Here is a 22106-nt window from a genome sequence, read left to right on the forward strand (position 1 = left end):
TGTTGGAAATGTCAACGGGGAATTCCCCGTCGGGGTTACTGTCCCATCCCCGTGCCCGCGGGGGAAAATTTCCCCCGTCCCCGTCCTCGTGAAGGCTCATGGGGAGCATTTCTTCCCCATCCCTGTCCCCGTTCGGGGATTTAATCCCCGCGGGGATCTTCATCCCCGCATCAAGCCATCAACTGCACATGTGTTGAGTCCTCAATGCACACAATAGTTCAATACACCAACTTTGTATAATATTTACTCATAATATATGCCACATCGTCCAGAAGTGTACACCAAACTAATTAGTGCTTTCCTTTACCCACTATATCAGCATGACACGGATCACAAAAAAATCTGACCCTTTTCCCTGTAGAACCTTGCTGTCGTGCACATCGCTTCCAGTGGAGTACCAGCCGAGAACGTAGAAGTCGGGGAACACCTTCTTATCTGCACAGCCACAGCCGTAACAAAGAACTCATCAAACCATCCACGAAACCCTAGCATTCCCTACGATTCCAGGCGTCGTGAAACCCTAAAAAAATCTCTAGATTCGAGTAGGAGCTTACAGAGCTCCTGCTTCTTCTCGAGGAAGGTGTGGTCGAGGGTGCCTAAGACGAGGTCGAGCACGAGCTCGAAGCTGTTGAAGATCTCCACGGTCCGCCCGCGCTGCACCCCGATCACGCACCCGAACACCCTCAGCGGCAGCCCGGCCCCCGCCCCCGCCGCGGACGAGGAGGAGGAGCTGTCCCCAGAGCAGGCGGCCTGCGCCTTTGACGCGGGTGTGGTGGTCGGAGACGTTCACGATGACGAGCGGGTGGAGCTTGAAGGTGAACCCGCCGCTGGAGGCAGCGACGGTGGTCGTGGGCGCGGGCCCGGATACTGCCGGTGCGGCGTCGGAGGGCGCCGACATCGTCGGAGCCGGGGGAGAGGTGACGTGTGGCGTGACCTAGGTAGCACCAGCGGGGGTTGCGATTGCGACAGTGACGGGAAGGATGCGAGGTGGGGTTGGGGGTTTTGCGCTCTGGGGCGTGCGTGCGACTCGCAGGCGGCAGTAGCGGCTGGGGGGGGGGGACGGGGGAGGGGATTGGGAGTATGGAAAGAATGGAAATGATAAGGTTAGGCTTAGGAATTGCCTTATATACGTACATAGGAATTGTGCCTTCTTAGATGGGTCTTAAACATTTCGGGTCCCCGCGGGGAACGGGGACGGGGGCATGTATACCATCCCCGCCCCCGTCATATCCTATGGGGATGATTTTTCCCCCATTTAATTCTCCATGGGGATAAGATTTGTACCATCCTGTCCTCTAATGGGTGAATTCCCCGTGGGGAATCGGGAAACGGGGCCCGTTGATATCTTTACTCCTTGTGTAGTGTGGGGATGGATGGAAGAGGAAAGTTGTTTTCTTGCTTCCGTCCTGGGTCCGGGCACCTTCCTTATCTTGTTGTCATAACCGTCCGACTCCGGTGACCGGTGGTGGGCGTCTGGTTCTCGCATCGCATCGCATCCTGACGTGGAAGTCACCGCGACGAGTTTGTGACAAAGTCACTGTGACTGTAATCCGGTGGTGGGGTACACCTTTCTCGCTTTCAATCACGGCACGGCTCAGCACAGGGCTAGTTGTTCCGTTTAGTATTATTTTCGTTTCCCATCATAGCGAAAGTTATTTATTAGTCCAAAGTGTCACTGAATCTATTGTTCACGATGTCTCCTACCTAGGGATGAAAACGGTACGGATATTTTCCGACCGTATTCGAAACCGAATCCGTTTAGAGGGGTTGAGATCTGTCCTTATCCGAGTCCGGATATCCAACATCCGATACCATATCCGCATCCGAATACTCAAATCACATATTTATGATGTCGATATCCAATCATATCCTATCCGACATAGTTGACACTATCCGTATTCGAATCTGAATCCGAACAGAAATATGAAAACAAATGTAATATCGGTGATATCCGTCCGTATCCCAATCCGTTTTCATCCCTACTCCTATCCGTATGGTATGGGTGCGAGTAATCATTCATTCATGACGTACAAATTGCGGAGCTTGTTTCTCCATAAATAAACAGAATCATTAAAGGAAGTCATCTTTTCTTGCGATGGCTGCTGCGCCGCATGTATGTATGTATGTGAGTGAAACTTGGCGTGCAATGGTTTGGGTTCGTTTTTTCCTCTCTTGTATAAGAAAACATATATATGGTTGGACTGGGGCGTATAGCAAAATTGGGCGAGCAACCAAAGAAAACATGTGCCGTGTGTGTGTGTGCGCGCGCAGGGCCATAGTGGTGTGCATACGTGTGCACATGGAATGTTTCATTTCATCTCTTGTCATCTGGTTCATGTTCATTCCGGCGCTCACTCCCATGCACCCAACTGAAGCAGAGCAGGGGCGAAAACATGGTGCGTAGTACGCACTAGAATCTGTGCACAGTTTATACTACGAGTGGTAAGCCGGCTGATAAACCAATTAAAATTGTTTTTGATATAAGAAAAAAAATACTGTAGATTCTAACTGAAAAATCGACTGAAGTTCGAGCGAACGGACACTAAAGCCTTGTTTAGTTCCAAAAAGTTTTCTCAAAAAGTGCTACAGTAGCCGTCACATCGAATCTTGCGATACGTGCATGGAGCATTAAATGTAGACGAAAAAAAACTAATTGCACAGTTTGGTTGGAAATCGCGAGACGAACGTTTTGAACCTAATTAGTCCATGATCGAATACTAATTGCTAAATAAAAACGAAAGTACTATCGTATCCAAAATCTTAAATTTTATCCAGACTAAACAAGGCCTTAACAATGAAGGAAACTTTCTTTTCACGTAATAGGAGAGCAGAGCATGGATTACACGGACACAGAGGTGGCAGTGCCAGATCTACTACTTTTTACTCCTAGCCATCATCTATCTACGACCACACAAGACGACACGGCAATTAGTTGAGCTGCAGAGCAGAGTAGAGGAGGGAGCACAGAGTGAGAGAGCAGCAGGGCTGGCTTGGCTTGGCTTGGCTAGGAGTATTCGTACGCCAGTAGCTAGCAGATTGGGAACCCGAGCCCCTCGTCTTCCCTGGCCTCCCTCCCACTTGAGCTGAGAGCTGTTCAGGTGGAAGCTGTTGAGCAGTCGAGCAGCAGCTGCTGCTGATGCTCAAGAAAAGAAACACAGTAAGCTCTCCTCTCCTCTCCTCTGAGCTGCTGAGCTGAGAGCTCGCAACCACAACCACAAACAACCCGAACAGATCCATCCCATCCCAAACAAAGCGCATCGATCGCCAAAAACTCACTCGGGGCCTGCTCTGCTCCTCCGCCTCCTCCTCTACACTTCAGACTAATAAATCTTGCCGCCGCCGCCGTTGCCTAGCTCTTTGCCTGCCTCCAACCCTGGCTTCAGCTATGGATTCCGCCGCCGCGCGGCCCGACGAGGAGGAGGCACGCCGCCGCCGGAGCACCGACTGCATCTACTTCCTCGCCTCCCCGTTGACCTGCAAAAAGGTACCACCTACTCCTGCTTCCCCCCTTTTATCTTCTTCTTCTTTTGGTTTCCTTTCTTCTCTTACTTACTACTGCAACAAAGGTTAATTTGCTCTTTCTTGGATTCTTCTGCCACACATGTTGCTCGCTCCCTTCAATTATAGTCTTATAGATGCCATGGCATCTCTCTTCGCCTCCTCTAGATGCATGCATGTACGCTACCTAGCCTACCCTACCCTTCGATCTGGATCACCACCTTACTTTTCTTCGGCCTTTTCCGAATCTCCTACTATAGATCTCTTTAATCCGTTGCTTACTCTTCGGTTCCAAGGTCGCATGCATAACATAGATCGTTCCTTTCAACGTTCAAGCTTTATTCCATTTTCTACCATCACCTGATAATACATACCTGCTGCATCATTTCCAGATCCATATCCATGGCACTGTAATTTTAATTTCTACATACAGTAGGTTACACTTAGTTGAGCTTGAGTTGGACTCACCTCGCTCACATGTTGGAATCATAATCTCCTGCACTGCATGCAGGGAAGTGAATGCGAGTACCGTCACAGCGATGCTGCCAGGATGAATCCCAGGGACTGCTGGTATTGGTTCCATGGCAACTGCGCCAATCCTAAATGCTCCTTCAGGCACCCGGTGCGCCCTCCGTCCACCCTCCGCCCTCTACACATCCAAACACAAATTAATGCCATGATTATTACAGCACATTCTAAGTAACACAAGCACGATGCTTTGCTTTACTCTACTCGTGTTTTTCTTTCCAGCCATTAGACAACCTGGCCGGAGCACCAACAACTCCACGTCCAGTTCAACAGTCTGTGCCCCAAGCTTCAGCTTCTGTTCCAGCTCAACCCCATGGATCTGTTCCTGCCATTGCCAAGCAGGGTGTTCCATGTTATTACTTTCAGAAGGGCATGTGCACAAAAGGGGACAGGTGTACCTTCCTGCATGCGCCCCAGTCTGCAGGAAACCCTGCTCCACAGCCGCCGGCCAAGGTCTTCACCCCTGCCTTGCAGCCTAATCTTCATCCTCCGTTGAAGAACTCCTGGACAAAACCCAACTCTTCGTCCCAACAGAGCACGCCTGCGGTAGGCGTAGTTGACAAGCCAAAGGCCAGCGCTCATGATGGTAAACCGCTTCATCACAAGCAAAGTCTGACGACGAGTAGGGCCGATCATCCATCAAGAGTTTATCAGAATCACAGTAATTCTTATGCACAGCCTGGTGCACCAAAGCGTTACCAGCCTCAGCCTTCAGTCCAGGATGGCTTAACTGACAACGGTACGGAGGCGGGTGAATTTGTGAGAGAACCATCCGCTGGTTCTGGCGTGAATGTCGGTGCTGCTGACGACGACGCTCAACAGTCATTCAAGGGAAACCATACCGCTTACAACCATCGTGCTAATGATACTGGAGGGATGACGAGGCAAACACATGGTGGATATGAATCAGAAAGGTCATACAGAAATTCGGCAGAGAGGTCTTCATCAGAGAAAAGGATTTCCCAGAGAGAACATATGCCCGCTGTGGCTGCCGGCAGTTCGGATCTGCGCCATAGGCTACTGAAACAAAGAAAGCTCAATAATAATTCAGGATCAACTGAAGCCCCTGGTAGGCATGACACTCATCTTGAGGATGAGCGCAATGACCAACATCGTCGGCGAGGTGAACAGCAGGATGGCCTCTCAAGGTCTCGACTGCGTGATAGAATAAGGCTACCTGGGGAGACATCGTTTGACAGGCTTGGGTCACGTTCAGAGGAGTGGGATAGAGGTTCTAGAGCCAGATTGTCACCACCAAAACCCTCAGACCTTCGAGGGAGGCTTCATGAAAGGCTAAAGGCTAGATCAGCTGAGGAGATACCGGGTAACAGTGCAAAAGATTTGGCGGTGAAGGAAAATAGCAGTGAGGATACTGAATCACTGAACTTTGCTGGTCCAAAGAGCCTTGCAGAGTTGAAGGCAAAGAAAGGTGTTGGCAGGTCAGGAGAAGATGCCATCGTCAAGGGCTTAGGCTCTTCTCGTGTGACTTCAGAAATAGTTTCGAGCAGGGAGGCTGCTCCTTTTGAAGGTCCAAAGCCCCTGAGTGCCATACTGAAGAGAAAAAGAGAGGCGGCTTCTGAAATCCCCGCTGCCCAGCCTGGCATCATACAGGAAGCAGATAACTACACTGCAGGAGCGGAAGAAGAATTCCAAACTGTGGCAAATGACACGGTTGGGGAGAACATGGAGGGCATTGGAGAAGAAGAGGAGGAAGAGGAAGCCTTCCATCCTGAAGATGATGTGGCGTACGACGACAATGCCGATGAAGCTGCAGCGGCCCAAGAGCTGGACGAGTATCAAGATGCAGAGGCGGCAGCAGAAGACAACGCCGATGAAGCTGCAGCGGCCCAAGAGCTGGACGAGTATCGAGACGCAGGGGCAGCAGCAGAAGACTATGACGATGAAGCTGCAGCTGCCCAAGAGCTGGAGGAGCATCAAGACGGAGAGGCAGCAGCGGAAGACTATGACTATGAGGCGGCGGACGTCAACGCCGAGGAGGATAATGACTACCAGGAGTACCAAGACGACGACGATCTAGAGGATGAGGACGATGACTTCGCGCGAAAAGTGAGCGTGATGATCTCCTGAACGAGCCGGATAAGCAAGTTGTTGTACGAGGAGGCCCAAGCAACAAGAAGAGGTGTCAGTGGTTCTCACAAGGTGTTCATCTCTGTTGGCGCGAGGTACTTTTTAGTTCACTGCGCAAAAGACACAGACTAATATATAGTTGGGAGAACAGAGATAGAAGAATGGACATTGTTGAACAAATGAGCTCCTTCAACGAGAGCTCGCTTGTTGTAACAACCAAACCTGTGTTGTATTTTTAGTTGACATGAGACCTAACAGATTTCATACTGTATCTGTATTTGCTTTTTTGATTGATGCGTAAGATGAAAATATATTGCTGGTAGAGAATACATCTACAATACATTCATTCTACACCCTTGCCTCCAGATGTACAGTTATTCGATATCTTTGCTGGTAGGCATGGATGCCTTCCTATACTTCAAAGATCCTAGAAGTATCTCATATGTAGTGGCATTGAACAGTGGGAAAGGAAAAACTTCATGTCTCCATTTCAACTCCAACAACACTGACTGGGAGTGAGTATATATACTCTATAGCATGGGATGAAGTTGGCGAGGTGGCGCTAGTTCTACAAACTTTGTGGTATCTGCATCATTTTTTTTGCATGGGTTTCAACAACTCTTTGAGAGGCCCTCGTCCCTTGACGTCCTTGGGCTCCTTCGGCTTGTCTTTGCTGCATGTGCAGCTGCTGGTATTGAGGTTTGCGCCGCAGGTAAGGCATAGGCCCTTGCAATTGGGGCTGCAGACTGCATCCAACGTGATCTCCAGGTGAATGATGTCCCGGATGTGCTTGGATATATCGATTTCCTTGTCAGCGGCTGGGAAGTGCAGCCGGTCATCCCAGTCGATATCTTGGTCATCGTCTTCGTCATCCATGGCGCCAGCTAGTGAAGCACCCTTAGCGATGTCCTCTTCAAAAATCGTGCCGAGGTCAACTACGTCTGGTTCCTCTACTGGGTCTTCTGTCAACAACAGGGAAAAATTCGCAAATACGCCTTCAGGAGCTGGCTCAGCACACCTGAGGAAAGAAGAGAGCCAAGCATGATATCTTATGTTAGTTAGTGGTTACCACTGGGGGTGCATATGATTCAGTGTCAGTGTGGCTTGTGTGTACTTAGAAGTGTAAAACAAACAGGTGCGATGACCATGATAAAGAATTTCACTCTGTCTGCTTCTCATATATTTTGACAAATGCATGACATTTGCAGCTTAAACACTAGTATGATGATTTGCTGCCTCTGTTGGGGAGCTAAACTTTTATTACTACAAAAAAGAGAAGAATTGTACCCTTTCTGGGACGGAGGATTGAGTGAGTACTTTGTTTCCCTGAAAGGCAGGGCAGGTTGTTTGTTGTGTGTTGGGAAAATGTGACGTGAAGTTAGGCCATGGTATGACAAGGGGATTGTTTTATTCTCACAGGACAGGATTGGAGCATATTTTATAATTTGTAGATAGGAAATTACTAAATGGGGAAGTAGTGTGGGTGGCATTCATCAACTAGATACATAGAGAGTGATTGCAATTTGCAAAGCACAGGTAGGTAGAGTAGTCTTGTGTGGCGAACAAGGAAGAGTTTGAGACTGACGGCACGGCACCTGAAGCAGCCGAGGGTGATGACGGTGCGCACGATGCCGTCCAGGCGCAGGCGGCCGCGGCGCCTGGTGACGTCGAGGGAGACGAGGACGGGGGTCTGAGACTGAGCGGCAGTGCTGTCCTGTCCCCCTCCAGCCAGCCCCAGCCCCAGCCCCAGGTTGGCGGCGCGCGCGCGGGAGTCGGGGGAGGAGAGGTCCCCGAGGCCGAGGCGCTCCAGCGTGGTGGCGTACTCGAGGTGGTGGACGGCGGCGTCGCGGCGGTACACGAACGCGCCCTCCCATGGTGAGGCGAGCCCGTCGTCGCCGGAATCCGATTCCGGTTCATCAGCGTCCAAGTCGTCGGAGACGGCGGCGATGGGCGTCCTCCTCCTAGTCCTAAGCCATGGAGGCGGCGTGGAGGAGCGGCGGCAGTGGAGAAGGGATGACGCCCTTGGGGAATGGGAGTGGGAGTGGCTGCGGAGGGCGAGGAGCGAGGGGCGGAGGGCAACCGCCGCCGCCGCCGGCACGGAGACGGCAGGCTGAGGATAATACATGATGGCGTGGCGCGCTAGGCTGGAGACGTCAACAAGCCGCGCTTCTGCTCTTTCGGCTTCATCGGCACCCCAAGCAAACAAACCAGAAGATAATAAAAAAACCAACTAACCAAGAAATGAAAAAAAAAATTAGTTCAAAGCGAAACAAAAATGTTGTGGAATGGCAGTAATTCATATTTCTATGTTCATTGACGCGATATAACTAGGGATGCAAATGTGCTAACCTGCATCCAGACTTAATTTTGTGGGTTCCGGGAAGCCACAAAATTAAGCGAATTAAGCCTATATATAGGTTCGCGGGATAGTCCACTTTCATCCCTAAATATAATCATTCATTGTTATTCATCATTTAGTTCAAAATGAGCGAAAACTCCGTGTACAAGGAACCTTAGCATGGACAGGCCTTTTTTCTAGAACAAGGAAAGGTCAAACAGTCATCACCACCAACGATACATGACAGTTTCTCGGAACTGCCATATCCAAATCCTACGAATAGCATATATCCATAGCAAACAGTGTACCTTGCATTTCCTCTCACAATGTTTTCCTTTGTTCCTGACTACAAATGCAGAACAGCCCGTGAGCAAATAACTAGCTAGTCTACACAAGAATAGAATACAACAGAACTGAATACTGCGCTACTCCCTCCGTTCCAAAAGCTACGTATCTAGAAAGGCTGGAACGACTTATAATTTGAAATGGAGGGAGTACATTAGAAGCAAGCAGTGCCCTCTTGTTTCTGCCATCCATCATCTACAACAGAGTAGTAAGTCACACTTGCTGACTGCAATATAAAATCGCTCAGCATAGTCTTCTCCTAAAACCCTTGCAAAATATCTACCAGACTTGTCTTGCTCCACAACCAACTACACCCCAGGCCACCTTGCACATCACAACGCCGCAATAATTTCCTTGGTCCGCGCTTGTGCTCTTTCCTTCTCTTCAGGTCCATCCAAGTCCCCAATGTTGTCATGATACTCCTGCAATGCAAAACCAATAGATGTTACACCTCCATCATAGTCATTGCTCTTAATGCCATCCCCTCTCACCGGGGTTACCACCAAGCCACATAGAAAAGGTCAACAACAATACAAATTATGGACCATACATAATAGTAGATAATATTACAGAGCAGCAGCACCAATCAAACTAAAGCAGAAGCAAACTAAAACGGCAAACATATGGAGATGAATGGTACACCTCAAGTATGTCCTTCACATCTTGCTTCGTAAGTTTGTTTTGTTTAAGAAGCAATTCCACTCTTGCTCTCATCTGGGAATTCCTGAAAATCAGTGACATGCCAAAAGAAAGACGATGACTTTAGAATTGAAATCCAACTATGCACGACAAAGCGAAGTAACACAGAAAACAAAACAAACATTACTAACCCAGAGTGCCAGATGTGTCCCAGAATAAGCGCAATTAACTGAAACATACACAGACTTAGTTCAGAAACATCATAAGGTAAACAAGAACCCAAACCAACACTGGCTGAGAAAACTATATCGGATACAACACTACAAATTCATTATGCCAATACCTGCAGTGTGTAAAGCCCAGCTTCAAGTTTTCGGTTATACCGCTCATCATCGTCCATCTGGGAGAAATAGGAACATGTTAAAAAAATTCATTGTTTGCTCGAATTGGAGATGGAGATCAAAGAAACAAGGCATAAAAAAGGCACCTCTAAATCTTCCAAATCAAGGCTATCAAGTCTTTCAGTCTCTTCTTTCACTCTGTCCGAATACCTGTACAACACAAGTGACCATGCAATCAAGAAATGAAGTAGCCGAAAAGGTAAGGCAATCCTCTTTCTCCACAGCAGATATACCTTGTGTAGAACTCCATCAGACGGTCTATCTTTTCACATTCATTCTCAACAAATTTTCCTAGTAGCCTCATCCTTCGTGAGCCTTTGGTAATACCACCTAAAGACAGGTATAAAATAACCAAACATGACAAAATACATAAAACAACTGAATCACAGAAAGAAAGCACTTAATCGCAGCCAGGTACTACTAAAATACAGTATGGACCAAAGAGATGTTGGGTTGGTCTTACATGATGAGCAACTGAACTTGTGAGAAGCTATCACATGTCATGCAAGCATAATTGTGGCATTCTATCAATTATTTGAGAAACTATTGGATCCACATGTGCAATGGATTCTTCCTGAAGATACTGTAACACAGGTATCATGTATTACTTGGTGAAATCAATATATACAGTTAACTTAAAGCTCTTACATGATGAGCAGCTGAAGGCAGTTTTATTGCCTTAAGGGAGAGAGTTATCGAGCATCGCTTGAGAGCAATAACGCGGGTCTCTATGAACCAATTTGGTTTCATGCCCGGAAGGTCAACCATGGAAGCTATTTTCTTAATAAGACAAGTTATGGAGCGGTATAGGGAGAAGAAGAAGGACCTACACATGGTTTTTATTGACTTGGAGAAGGCTTACGATAAAATACCAAGGAATGTTATGTGGTGGGCTTTGGACAAACATAAAGTCCCAACGAAGTACGTCGGGCTCATTAAGGACATGTACAACAATGTTGTGACTAATGTTCGAACAAGTGATGAAGACACGGATGACTTCCCGATTAGGATAGGACTACATCAAGCGTCAGCTTTGAGCCCTTATCTGTTTACCTTAGTGATGGATGACGTCACAAGGGACATACAAGGGGACATCCCTTGGTGTATGCTTTTCGCGGACGATGTAGTGCTAGTTGATGAAAGCTGGACAGGAGTGAATCAGAAACTGGAGTTATGGCGGGAGACTTTGGAGTCCAAAGGTTTTAGACTCAGTAGAACTAAAACTGAGTATATGAGATGTGACTTCGGCACTACTACTCGGGAGGAGGAATATATTAGTTTGGAAGGTCAAGTAGTGCCTAGAAAGGATACCTTTCGATATTTAGGATCAATGCTACAGAGAGACGGGGATATTGATGAAGATGTTAGCCATAGAATCAAAGCAGGGTGGATGAAGTGGCGCCAAGCATCTGGTGTCATATGTGACAAAAGGGTACCACAGAAGCTAAAAGGCAAGTTTTATAGGACGACAATTAGACCTGCTATGTTGTATGGTGCAGAATGTTGGCCTACGAAAAGACGACATGTTCAACAGATAAGTGTCGCGGAAATGCGTACGTTGCGTTGGATTTGCGGTCATACAAGAAGGGATCGAGTTCGGAACGATGATATACGTGATAGATTAGGGGTAGCACCAATTGAAGAAAAGCTTGTCCAACACCGGTTGAGATGGTTTGGACATGTCCAACGGAGACCTCCAAAGGCACCGGTGCGTAGTGGAATCCTAAACCAGGATAGTAACGTGAAGAGAGGCAGAGGAAAACCGAAGTTGACTTGGGTAAGGGCAATAAAAGAAGATTTGAAAGGATGGAATATACCCAAAGACTTAGTCTTAGATAGGAGTGCTTGGAAAACAGTTATTCACGTGACTGAACCTTGATTGCTTCTGCTGGGTTTCAACTCTAGCCTACCTCAACTTGTTTGGGACTTAAAGGCTTTGTTGTTGTTGTTGTTGTTGTTGTTGTTGTAAGGGCATGTGCTCTTGTGGTTTACACCGTTATGTGCATTGAGATTCGTGCACTGCAAACAAAAAAATGTTTCTAAAATTCCTATATTGCATGAATCTCAATGTGCATCTGAAGTTTGAAGGCACAAGAGCATATGCCCTTAATGGTATTCACTTTGCCATTGCTGGCTTTCTAGTTAATTACCATAAGGTATTGAGCCCAAATATTTCTATACAGGGTAATCCACAGTTTCCCCTACGAAATTAGTTTGTTTGACTAACATATTTGTAGAATACCTAGGGATTTTTCAACTGATAGAAAAAGAATAAATACATTGATGTTCATTCTTCAAAGTCAGGCTCGTATATGCAGCAACAGGATTTAGAATAAAAATTACCATGGAGAACACATCTGGTCAACACAGAATAATAATATGAAGTGACACACACTAGAGTGGACTTGCCTGCTTACCAAACAATGAAGCAATAAGTGAAATGATACGCTCTTCTAGCTCCTCCTGATAACTCTCTTTCTTGTTTTTCTTGTTCACAGGAATCTGTGGCAGAATTTTCAGTTAATAACAGACTCATTTCAGGAAGCAGATAGATTAATAAGTGGCCGATGAAGTTAGGCCTATTACATAGCACATAGCATAGGAGAGTAAATGGAACGAATATACTGGATCATCTGAAATGTCAGAAGAGACTGGGGAAAGGGTAAGGAGGAAGGTTTACTTACCTTACCCATGAAGGCCGCAAAAGCAGTCTTAAGGCCAAGCACATCAACAAAACGCTCGCACGCAGGTGGGAACTTGGTCATGGCAAAATCGAGCGTGCGGATCGCGGAGCTGTATGCCAGCTTCTTCTGTTTCATAATGATGATCATGAGCTCAACGCCTTCAGCCTTGACAAACCTCTCCTTGTTCTCCAGGGGCATGAGCACGCAGCAGAGACAGTCGAAGAGGTTCTCGAGCATCTCCTCCTCGTCGGAGGTCTTTGGGTCCCTGGATTTGTACATAGCAACCGCCTGAAGCAGGGCGTCGACTCCGTTGGTCTGACCGAGGCGCTTCTGATTGGCGGGGCTGTTCTGCAGGAGGATGGCGAGGATCTCGGAGGCGTACTGCTTGTTGGCGTCGAACTCGCGTGCCTTGAGGCGCGAGAGGAGCCATCGTAGGAGCTTGGTTCCGTCGCAGACTTTGTCGGCGAGGTTGGGGCGGAGGTCGAGGAGGTTCTCGAGGATGGCGAGGGTGTTGTGGACGGCCTCAGCCTCGTCGGAGTCGGTCTCGGAGAAGCGGGAGAGGTTGTGGACGAGGAGGTCGAGCGCGTTGGCGTCGACGAGCGCGTCGGCGAGGGCCTGGACGGCGGCGAGGTCGGAGGGGTCCTCGGAGTCGGTGAGGTCGGCGAGGAGGGATGCGGCGGCGGCTGCGAGGTCGACATTGTCGTGGGTGAGGAGGGAGGCAAGGGAGGAGGCGAGGCCGATGGGGACGAGGTCGGGGAAGAGCTCGGGCGCGCCGGCGAGGAGGCGGAGGCGGTCGGTCTCGGCGTGGAGCGCGATCTCCGAGTCGGCGAAGCGGGCGGGGTCGTCGGGGTACTTCATGCGCGCCTCGAGGTTGTCTCGGAGGCGGCGTTCGAAGGCCAGCAGGAGACGTTTGGCGGCGCGGAGGTCGAGCACCTCGACGGCGTCGGCGGCGGAGAGGTCCAGCTCCCCGGGGCCGGGGTCGGACTCATCGGGTCGCTTGCGCTTGTGAACGGCGGCGGCGGCGGCGGCGGCGGCGTCCATTGGCTAGGGTTTGCTTTGAGGAATGCGGCGGAGACGGATCGATAAGATTGGAGTGGGAGAACGAAGGAGGTCTGCCGGAGCAAGTGCTGTCTGGTCCAAGATTTTTAATTTCGGTATATTGCAAAAATTTCGATCACCGCCAAAATTACCGAATGTCACGAAATTCAGCCACAGTTTCGACGAATTTTTAATAAAAAATAGCATATGAAGTATGCTTTTTCTAAAAAAAAATAGATCTAAACAAATGTTAGTACGATTTATTACTACACATCTATTAAATAGAAGAATAAGCAATATAAACAATAGAAAAAGATGAGTCTAGAGTTATATAGCACATGTATCAGTGTATTACAAAATTTCATATTTTTCTTTCGACCATCATTTAAATTACCAAATTTCACGAAATTCACCCGAAATTTCGCTGAATTTTTGTCTAGTCTGTGTTGCGTTAAGATTCGTGTTTTTTTCCATTTTTCCGAACTACTATAATTTTTCGAAGAAAAAACCCGAGAATAAAGGCATGTTTGGATAAGGGCTAAGTGCTAGCTACTCCCTCCGTATGCCTAGAGAAGGTCGTTTTGAGGTTGTTAAGTCAAACATTTTAAACTTTGACTATAAATGAATTCTTTTGGATTAAGTTTGAAAATATAAAAGTGATGTAAATAGATTCATTTCAAAATGTAGTTTTATAAAATTATATATTGACCATGTTTTATAGCAAAAAAAAAATAACGATCAAAATTGTTTTTAAGACCGTGTCGATGCCCAAAACAACTTTCTTTAGGGACATAGAGGGAGCAGCTACTCCTAAACATTAGTCAACATTAGCTCCAACGTATTTAGACATGAGGGTTAGAGCCTATTTGGATAAGGGATAATCACTGGCTAGCTAAAAAATAGTCTAATTTTTTAGATAAGCCTTCAACTAGTTGTTAGCTAACCACAACTATTTTAGACAACTAACCATATGTATTAAAACATACCTTAATACTGTTTGGTTCGTCTTGCTCGCTCTGTGTCCCGTGTTAGACTGACTCTAACAGACCCAACCCAAACACAAGACGCATTCTTCGGTTTGCATAGCGCACAGTAAAAAGGTTATGTCACCCACATCCTCCCTTCTCCAACAACGGACGCAGCAGAGCGTCCTCCTCCCTTCCTCCACCGGCGTGCGCGGCACGGCCTCCAGCGCCGCCGCCGTCGGGTTCCTCCGCCGGTGTGCCCCTGGCACCGAGAGCGGGCTCTACTGCCGCAGGCTCCCTGCTGCAGCGCGTGAGTGCCGGATCTAGGGCCCCGCGGCCGCCTACACCACAGCCACACACGGATGCCGGAGTTGGGGTAGGTGTGGCTCCGCCGCCGCCGCCATCGTCCGAGGGTCTGTGGCACAACCTGCACCACCGACGCCGGCGCCCTCCCCTCCCCCACCCTCCTCCTCCTCCTGTAGGATCTACAGGAAGATAAAGGAGGCCTAGAGGAAGGGTGAATAGGCCTGTAAAAATTCAACTCAAAACTCTATTAGAACAGAGGGCGGCACTGTCGGCCTTACAGGGCGGCACTGTCGCTCTATAAAAATAAATCTAACATAACTGAGATTTTACAGAGATGAACCTGACCCCACTAGCTGCTTAATCCTGCAATAGAAAGACAAGATCTAGTTCGAAAACTGAATACCACATAAACTTCACACAAGCGTGGATCAAGCAACCAAACCCTAATAACAGCTAGCAATGAGCTAAACCAGCAAGTAAACAAGATGAAGCACACGAGACACAAGATTTATCCCATGGTTCAGCTCACCACAAAGGTTTGCCTAAGTCCACGTTGTTGAGGAAGCCACAAAAGGCTTGGGCTTGCCTTACCCTCGTTCTCAAATAAAGAGAGCAAACTCTTGAGGTGAGAGGTGATTTCTTAGCTTTTGAATGAGGTTACAAACCTTCCAAGGCTGCCACACGAGTTAGCAAGCGCAAGGGCGACGTCTAGCCGGCTAGGAGCAAGCTCCAAGAGTAACAAACCCTAGAACTGCCGGCCAAACGTGAACCAAATACTCTTAGACTTTGGAAATCACTGGATCTGCTCTCCAATCAAGTTTTGCTGCCTTTTCTCTCAAGTTTTGATGGTTGGAATCAAGGATTTGCTTTGAGGGATGGTGTAGCAACAATGGAGGAGAGAAGTGAGCTTTGGTTTTGTCTTGTTTCGAGCAGAATGACTCAATGAAGAAGACGACCGTTGTGGGCTAGGCCTGAAGGGTATAAATACCCCTTGGATCCAACGGTCAGTTAAGGGTGGCACTACCGCTCTTAACAGGGCGGCACTGCCGTCCTAACCAAAACAGGTAAGATGATATAAAACTTGACTGGCTGTTTTGACTAGGTGAAAGGATGTAGATCTATGAATTTGAGCATCTGGTTCAACAGTTGACCAACTATCCTAAAATCTCTCTTAATAGTACGACTTTCCCTAAACTCAATTTCAAAACATAAAAGAATTTAAACTTCCTTTGAGCTAGGTCTGGCCACCTTTTGTAATTAGGACACCTATAACCTGTACATCATCCTCATTTTTCGATTCCTTGCTTGTCATCTCGATAAATCTCATTAGTCCTCTAATTTGGTGGTCATCAATGCCAAAACCCACAATAGGGCTTGATTGCACTTACAATCTCTCCTTTTTTAGTAATTGATGACAACCCAATTAGAGCTTACAAATGATATAAAATCTAAACTGAGATTTTCGAACCATGGGTGTAGGAGCCTCCCCCTAAATATGCGAATAGAGATTTGAATTCTCAATTTGGCATAAAAGGCCATGATTCACATTTTAGGTGTGATGGGAACCTCCCCCTACATCCAAGCCTACTGTGGAGTGTTGAACAAGGTGTCACAGGAATAAACATGAAGCATATGACAGGTTATATCAGTTTAAGCACATAAGACCCTGGCTAATATAGCATAGGGCGGCACTACCGACCCCAGAGGGCGGCACTACCGTCTAGACTATATCAATCAGGTAGCAATCAGATTTCTACAGCAGATCATATGAATATAAAACAATCTAAACTCAGAATATGATAAGGTAAAATAGTAACCATGAATACATGTCTATATCCAAAGCAAATTAAGTCATAAAGTAGCATATTTCATAAAATAGAGTTTTGAGCGACTTTCAAACTCACAATCTAACAACTACTCTCATCAGATCTGAACATAAGGCACAGCTATAGAGAACACATGGCATCGAAAGCGTCGAAAATCTGTTGACCCCTCTAATTTTCTCCCCCTTTGGCATCAAATACCAAAAAGAAGAAGAAAAATAAGAAAAGTCACTCATCACTGTCGGAGTCGACGCGGGCACATCCGGCGACATGGGTGTGTGAAATGAAGCGTGCTGAATGTCGCGGAGAAGATACCCCAGCAGAAGTAGAAGGACCTGGCTGATCCGTCAAAGGACGCGGTCTCCTGGAATATGTGCGAAACAAAGCTACCTAAACCTATGGATCGGCCTCTGTAGGGTGAATCTCTGCACCAAGGTCCTGCTGCATTGGGGGCTCCTCAAAATGCTGCCCCTGTGGATACCCGTAGTACTGACTGAATGGCTTATATGAGTGCCCATACTGCTGATCATCTGGCTGTTCATCATGGTGCTCATGTGGCTAATCCTGCTCTTCGTCAGAGGAAGACAGGCGAGGCAAGTTAGGAAACTAAGGTGGCGACTACACTGGTGGAAGGGGTGGTAGCCCTGCCATCTCCCTAGCATGCCTCACTGCTTCTCTGTTTTCCATTCTATCCTCATAAACAGTCTGTGAAGCATATGCACAATGAGCAAAGATTGCCTTCATCCATGCACTCATCTTCCCCCACTTTGACTTCTTCTTTTGTTCCCTAGCCCTAGACGGCTCAGGAATATCTCTATGTGCAGCTCCAGAAGAGTGAAAGCCTGCTGCCCCACTATCTCCAAGTCCTCCAAAACTAGTGTGCTGAGTAGCTAAGCCAAGTCCCCTTAAGCCACCATGGGGTAGACAGTGTGCTCACAATTCTTAGGGAACCACATGCCAGTCACCCTCTCAATCATAAACATGAGGTAAGGAGCATAGAGCAAAGATCTTCTCCCATCATCCATGGCATATGCTAGCTCAACCCAAATAAATCTTAGAACATTAAACTTTTTACAGCTGGGAAACCTAGACAACACATTAGTGATATAGCCATTCAAATCTGTTGCATTGTCTTTAGGGTTAAGAGTGATTCTAAAAAGATTGTTCATGATGTAATAGAAGCTCTTGAGCTTGGTCCTTGACCAATCAAGAACTGCAAGATTTTGATCCTCCCACATAAAGCTTACTTCCATTGGCTCAAGACGATGCTCATTATGAATCCTCTCATATCCCCAATGGATGTGTCCAAAACCAAGAATATGACAGAAGGTGATAAAATCAATGCGATAATGTCGCCCATCAGTCATCTAATGAAGCTCATCCACTTCCCTATTCCAATAGTAAGTGGCATGGAACTATGCAAGAATCTCCCTGTTCCAATCATACCTGAAACTCATGATGTCTGTCATCTCAAAGCGGTCACAGGTCTTGATGGCTGTAGTAAATTGATGATCATCTATGCTCTCCAAGTCACCAAAATCAATATACTGCATCTTATTGATCTTGCCCTTTGACTTGGATAGGATGGCTGTGGCATAAAAATCAGATTGGAAAGCATTCCAAAATCTATAATCAATGCCATTGGATCTATCAGAGGAGTAAGGATCAATCTCTCTAGCTTCACTAGTCTTCTTCCAACTCATAGAATAATCAATGACCTTATGATTGTCACTATTTTGGGGAGGATTGAGGTTGAACACATCAGTGTTATCTCTCATGTAGCTGCTATCAAACTCTAAAATGTGTAGAGGAGAATCAGGCCACACACGAATGGTCATTCCCATCTTCTAAATTCTTTCTTCTTCAGCAAGATCTTCATCAAGATTTCTGTCACTGGGAATATAGGTTGCCTGTCCCCTACCTCTCTTGACCTTTTACTTAGTTATCATCACCTTTCTTTTTGCTCGGTCCATCTATGCAATTAAATGAGACTTGATAAGAAACTATAAAAGATGATGAGTTAGAGACAGCTTCAAGCAGGTTTTAACAAGAAAAAGAATTTTGAAAATGACACAGAAAGCTTTGCTGGATTTGGAATCAGCATGGTAGGACGGCACTGCCGCCCCCTGAGGCCGACACTGCCGCCCTCAGTTGCTTCACTAGTTCATTTTCACCTTTCTCATTCTAGCTAAATCCTACTTCCAACAGTGTCTATCCATCATCACAATTTCATAATCACAGTCTAAACAAAAAATATATGAAACCCTAGCCATGGATTTGAAAGATTGAATATGAAAAACTTTAGAAACAATTTTGATAAATGAATCAAATCCATTCTGAACTTCATTGATTTTATGAGTTTGAGTATAGCAGTTAGAATCTGCTAGAGGTCCCATGGGCGGCATTGCCGCTCTTCCCAAAATAATTCAACCGGTAAAATTCAAAATCAATCCAATTCAACCATCAAAAACCTTTCTAAACCCTTCATACTCCCCCTAGAAACAGGAATCCATGACTAAAAGCTTCATATTGCATAGATCAAATGGGGTTAGGGTTTCACATTACTTCCAAAACATTGGAGTGGAGGGAGAAGATGAGAAAGGGCTTGGCCAGGAGCTTCCTGCAAGGACTAGCGATGAGGAGACTCAGCCGGCTGCAGGGGCGGCACTGCCGGGGTGGTAGGCCATAAGGAACGGTGGTGGCACGTGCTTGAGAGAGAAGAAGAGAGGAGCACGGGCGTCGGCATCGACTAGGAGAGAAGGGAAGAGTTGAGTCGGGGGCCAGAGAAAGAAATAGATAGAAGAAAACGGGCCCCGCAACCCAGCCAAAATTGGCAGAAAATGACCCAGTTTTCAGAGAGCGACACTGCCGGCCATTAAGAGCAGCACTGCCGCCCTACCAAATTTGCAGGGATTACGCTAAAACTCTATGACCTTCTTTACCTCAGATATGGATATATATTATCTAAATATCATGACCAGTAAGCAATCAACAACACAGACAATGGTCATGACACTTAGTTGACCTTTTGAAATGATTTTGAAACACAATATAGTATCCTTTTAAATCATTTTCCTATGTCGCTAGGTTGTCAAATAGAGGTGTGCCATATTTCAAACCACGTTACGAGAATCAAGTATATTTAGCTCACTACGCAAAGCACAAAACCTTGACTCATCGAGAGGCTTAGTGAAGATATCGGCTAGTTGTTTTTCGGTGCTCACATGATGAATTTTGATATCTCCTTTGATTTCATGGTCTCTCAAGAAATGATGTCGGATGTCTATATGTTTGGTTCTTGAGTGGCTTACGGGATTGTTTGCAAGCTTTATGGCACTTTCATTGTCACACAAGAGTTGGATTTTGGTGAATTAACATCCGAAATCATGAAGGGTTTGCCTCATCTAAAGTAGTTGAGCACAACATGCACCGACTGCAACATACTCGGCCTCGGCGGTGGAAAGGGCTACACAATTTTGCTTCTTTGAACTCCAAGACACTAGGGACCGTCCAAGAAATTGACATGTCCCCGAAGTGCTTTTTCTATCTACCTTGCAACCAGCATAATCAGAATCCAAATAGCCAAGTAGATTAAACTTAGAGCCCTTAGGATACCACAAGCCAAGGTTAGGTGCGTGTACTAAATATCTCAAGATTCTTTTAACAGACACTAAGTGACACTCTTTCAGGTTAGCTTGAAATCTAGCACACATGCACACACTAAGAATTATGTTCGGCCTAGATGCACATAAGTAAAGTAGAGAGCCGATCATGGATCGATATACCTTGATGTCCACGGCTTTCCCTTCTTTATTTAGATCATGATGTCCATTGGTTGGCATGGGAGTTTTGATAGGCTTGGCATTCACCATGTCGAACTTTTTAAGCATACCATGGGTGTACTTGGTTTGGCTAATGAATGTCCCTTCCTTCATTTGCTTGATTTGAAATCCAAGGAAGAACTTCAGCTCACCCATCATGAACATCTCAAATCTCTTAGTCATGATCCTACTAAACTCATCACAATACATATGGTTAGTACTACCAAATATTATGTCATCGACATATATTTGGCACATAAATATATTATTTCCAACTTTGTGAGTAAAGAGTGTAGGGTCAACTTTGCCTATTTCAAAACCTTGTTTGAGCAAGAATTCTTTAAGGCATTTATACCATGCTCTTGGTGCTTGCTTAAGCCCATAGAGCGCCTTTTGGAGTTTATAGACATGATTGGGGAACTTGGGATCTTCAAATCCTGGTGGCTGCTCCACATATACCAACTCTTGTATTGGGCCATTGAGGAATTCACTCTTGACATCCATTTGGTACAGCTTGAAGTCATGATGGGTAGCAAAGGCTAGAAGCATTCGAATCGCTTCAAGTCTTGCCACCTGTGCATATGTTTCTTCAAAGTCCAAGCCCTCTACTTGAGTGAAACCTTGGACCACCAATCTTGCCTTGTTCCTTGTCACCACGCCATTTTCATCTTGCTTGTTGCGGAAAACCCACTTGGTACCAATGACATTGGTATTGGGCCTTTCCACCAAGTTCCACACTTGATTTCTCTCGAAGTTGTTGAGTTCTTCTTGCATGGCCATGACCCAATCTGGATCTCCAAGTGCCTATTCTACCTTGAGAGGTTCCAAAGAGGAAACAAACGAGTAATATTGATAAAAATTTGCTAAATGTGAACGAGTTGTTATCCCTTTTTGAATGCTCCCAAGGATGTTGTCAAGGGGTGATCCCGTTGTATAGTGTGACGTAGCCTTGGATGCTCAACACCTCCTTATTCTTCTTCTGGACCCTCAGCCTCTTCTTGTTCAAAGATAGGCTCTAGGTTGAGCCCTTAAAGTGGTGGAGTAGGAGTTGAAGGAGCTACTACTGAGGTGGATGGGGCGGCACTGCCGCCCTCAGGAGCGGCACTACCGCCTTGCTGATTTTCAGTAGGTGAGTGCTGCCCTTATTGATGGAGTACGTCAACAGAAATTTGTGCAGCAACATCCTATGGATCCTCATCATCAGTGGCTCGATCTTCTTGTGGCCTAATGTCGCCTATAGCCATTTGCTTGATTGCTTCACATGGTGGATCCTTCTTTCCTACAATACTTGAATCAACTTGCTCTACTTGAGAGCCATTAGATTCATCAAATGTCACATCTACCATGACTTCAACTCTACCCATGGTTTTGTTGAAGACACGATAGGCATGCTCATTTGATCCATAACCAAGAAGAATGCCTTCATCAACTTTAGATGCGAATTTAGAGGTTTTGGGTCTTTTGTTAAGTATAAAGCACTTGCACCCAAACACTCTAAAGTATGACACATTTGGTTTGTTACCGGTTAGAAGCTCATATGAAGTCTTCTTGAGTTTCTTGTGTAAGTAGAGGCGGTTGATGGCATGGCAAGCGGTGTTGACGGCGTCACTCCAAAAGAGGTCCGACGTCTTG

The 22106-nt window shown here is 46.4% G+C and overlaps 3 protein-coding genes and 1 pseudogene across 3 annotated transcripts; 1 reads left to right on the forward strand and 3 right to left on the reverse strand.

Moving 5' to 3' along the window:
• Positions 1-310: 310 nt before the first annotated feature.
• On the reverse strand, positions 311-923 carry LOC136470775 (COP9 signalosome complex subunit 6-like; annotated as a pseudogene).
• A 2020-nt stretch (positions 924-2943) lies between these two features.
• LOC136478474 (zinc finger CCCH domain-containing protein 19-like) lies at positions 2944-6454 on the forward strand. The gene is made up of 3 exons (XM_066476942.1): positions 2944-3484; positions 4010-4120; positions 4249-6454. The coding sequence occupies exons 1-3, from the start codon at positions 3386-3388 to the stop codon at positions 6112-6114; spliced, it is 2076 nt and encodes a 691-aa protein (XP_066333039.1). The 5' UTR covers positions 2944-3385; the 3' UTR covers positions 6115-6454.
• Positions 6455-6593: 139 nt separating this feature from the next.
• LOC136478475 (large ribosomal RNA subunit accumulation protein YCED homolog 1, chloroplastic-like) lies at positions 6594-8300 on the reverse strand. Its single transcript, XM_066476943.1, has 2 exons — positions 7710-8300; positions 6594-7132 (listed from the first exon to the last, which is right to left on the reverse strand). Exons 1-2 carry the CDS (start codon positions 8237-8239, stop codon positions 6706-6708), a joined length of 957 nt encoding a protein of 318 aa, XP_066333040.1. The 5' UTR covers positions 8240-8300; the 3' UTR covers positions 6594-6705.
• Positions 8301-8741: 441 nt separating this feature from the next.
• LOC136478476 (uncharacterized) lies at positions 8742-13633 on the reverse strand. The gene is made up of 8 exons (XM_066476944.1): positions 12522-13633; positions 12255-12339; positions 10071-10167; positions 9924-9987; positions 9780-9836; positions 9628-9665; positions 9440-9521; positions 8742-9219 (listed from the first exon to the last, which is right to left on the reverse strand). The coding sequence occupies exons 1-8, from the start codon at positions 13560-13562 to the stop codon at positions 9130-9132; spliced, it is 1554 nt and encodes a 517-aa protein (XP_066333041.1). The 5' UTR covers positions 13563-13633; the 3' UTR covers positions 8742-9129.
• Positions 13634-22106: the final 8473 nt, after the last annotated feature.

This window comes from Miscanthus floridulus, chromosome 8 (assembly GCF_019320115.1).
Source record: "Miscanthus floridulus cultivar M001 chromosome 8, ASM1932011v1, whole genome shotgun sequence".
Lineage (NCBI taxonomy): Eukaryota > Viridiplantae > Streptophyta > Magnoliopsida > Poales > Poaceae > Miscanthus > Miscanthus floridulus.

What these genes read in the sequence shown, in the direction of transcription:
- LOC136478475 (XM_066476943.1), bottom strand. Translation starts at nt 8,239, where the DNA reads ATGTATTATCCTCAGCCTGCCGTCTCCGTGCCGGCGGCGGCGGCGGTT. An exon ending in ATCACCCTCGGCTGCTTCAG is followed by an intron (nt 7,133 to 7,709) that starts GTGCCGTGCCGT and finishes TTCTTTCCTCAG; the next exon opens with GTGTGCTGAGCCAGCTCCTG.
- LOC136478476 (XM_066476944.1), bottom strand. Translation starts at nt 13,562, where the DNA reads ATGGACGCCGCCGCCGCCGCCGCCGCCGCCGTTCACAAGCGCAAGCGA. An exon ending in TTGCGGCCTTCATGGGTAAG is followed by an intron (nt 12,340 to 12,521) that starts GTAAGTAAACCT and finishes ATTCTGCCACAG; the next exon opens with ATTCCTGTGAACAAGAAAAA. An exon ending in GGACACATCTGGCACTCTGG is followed by an intron (nt 9,522 to 9,627) that starts GTTAGTAATGTT and finishes ACTGATTTTCAG; the next exon opens with GAATTCCCAGATGAGAGCAA.
- LOC136478474 (XM_066476942.1), top strand. Translation starts at nt 3,386, where the DNA reads ATGGATTCCGCCGCCGCGCGGCCCGACGAGGAGGAGGCACGCCGCCGC. An exon ending in CCCCGTTGACCTGCAAAAAG is followed by an intron (nt 3,485 to 4,009) that starts GTACCACCTACT and finishes CACTGCATGCAG; the next exon opens with GGAAGTGAATGCGAGTACCG. An exon ending in AATGCTCCTTCAGGCACCCG is followed by an intron (nt 4,121 to 4,248) that starts GTGCGCCCTCCG and finishes TTTTCTTTCCAG; the next exon opens with CCATTAGACAACCTGGCCGG.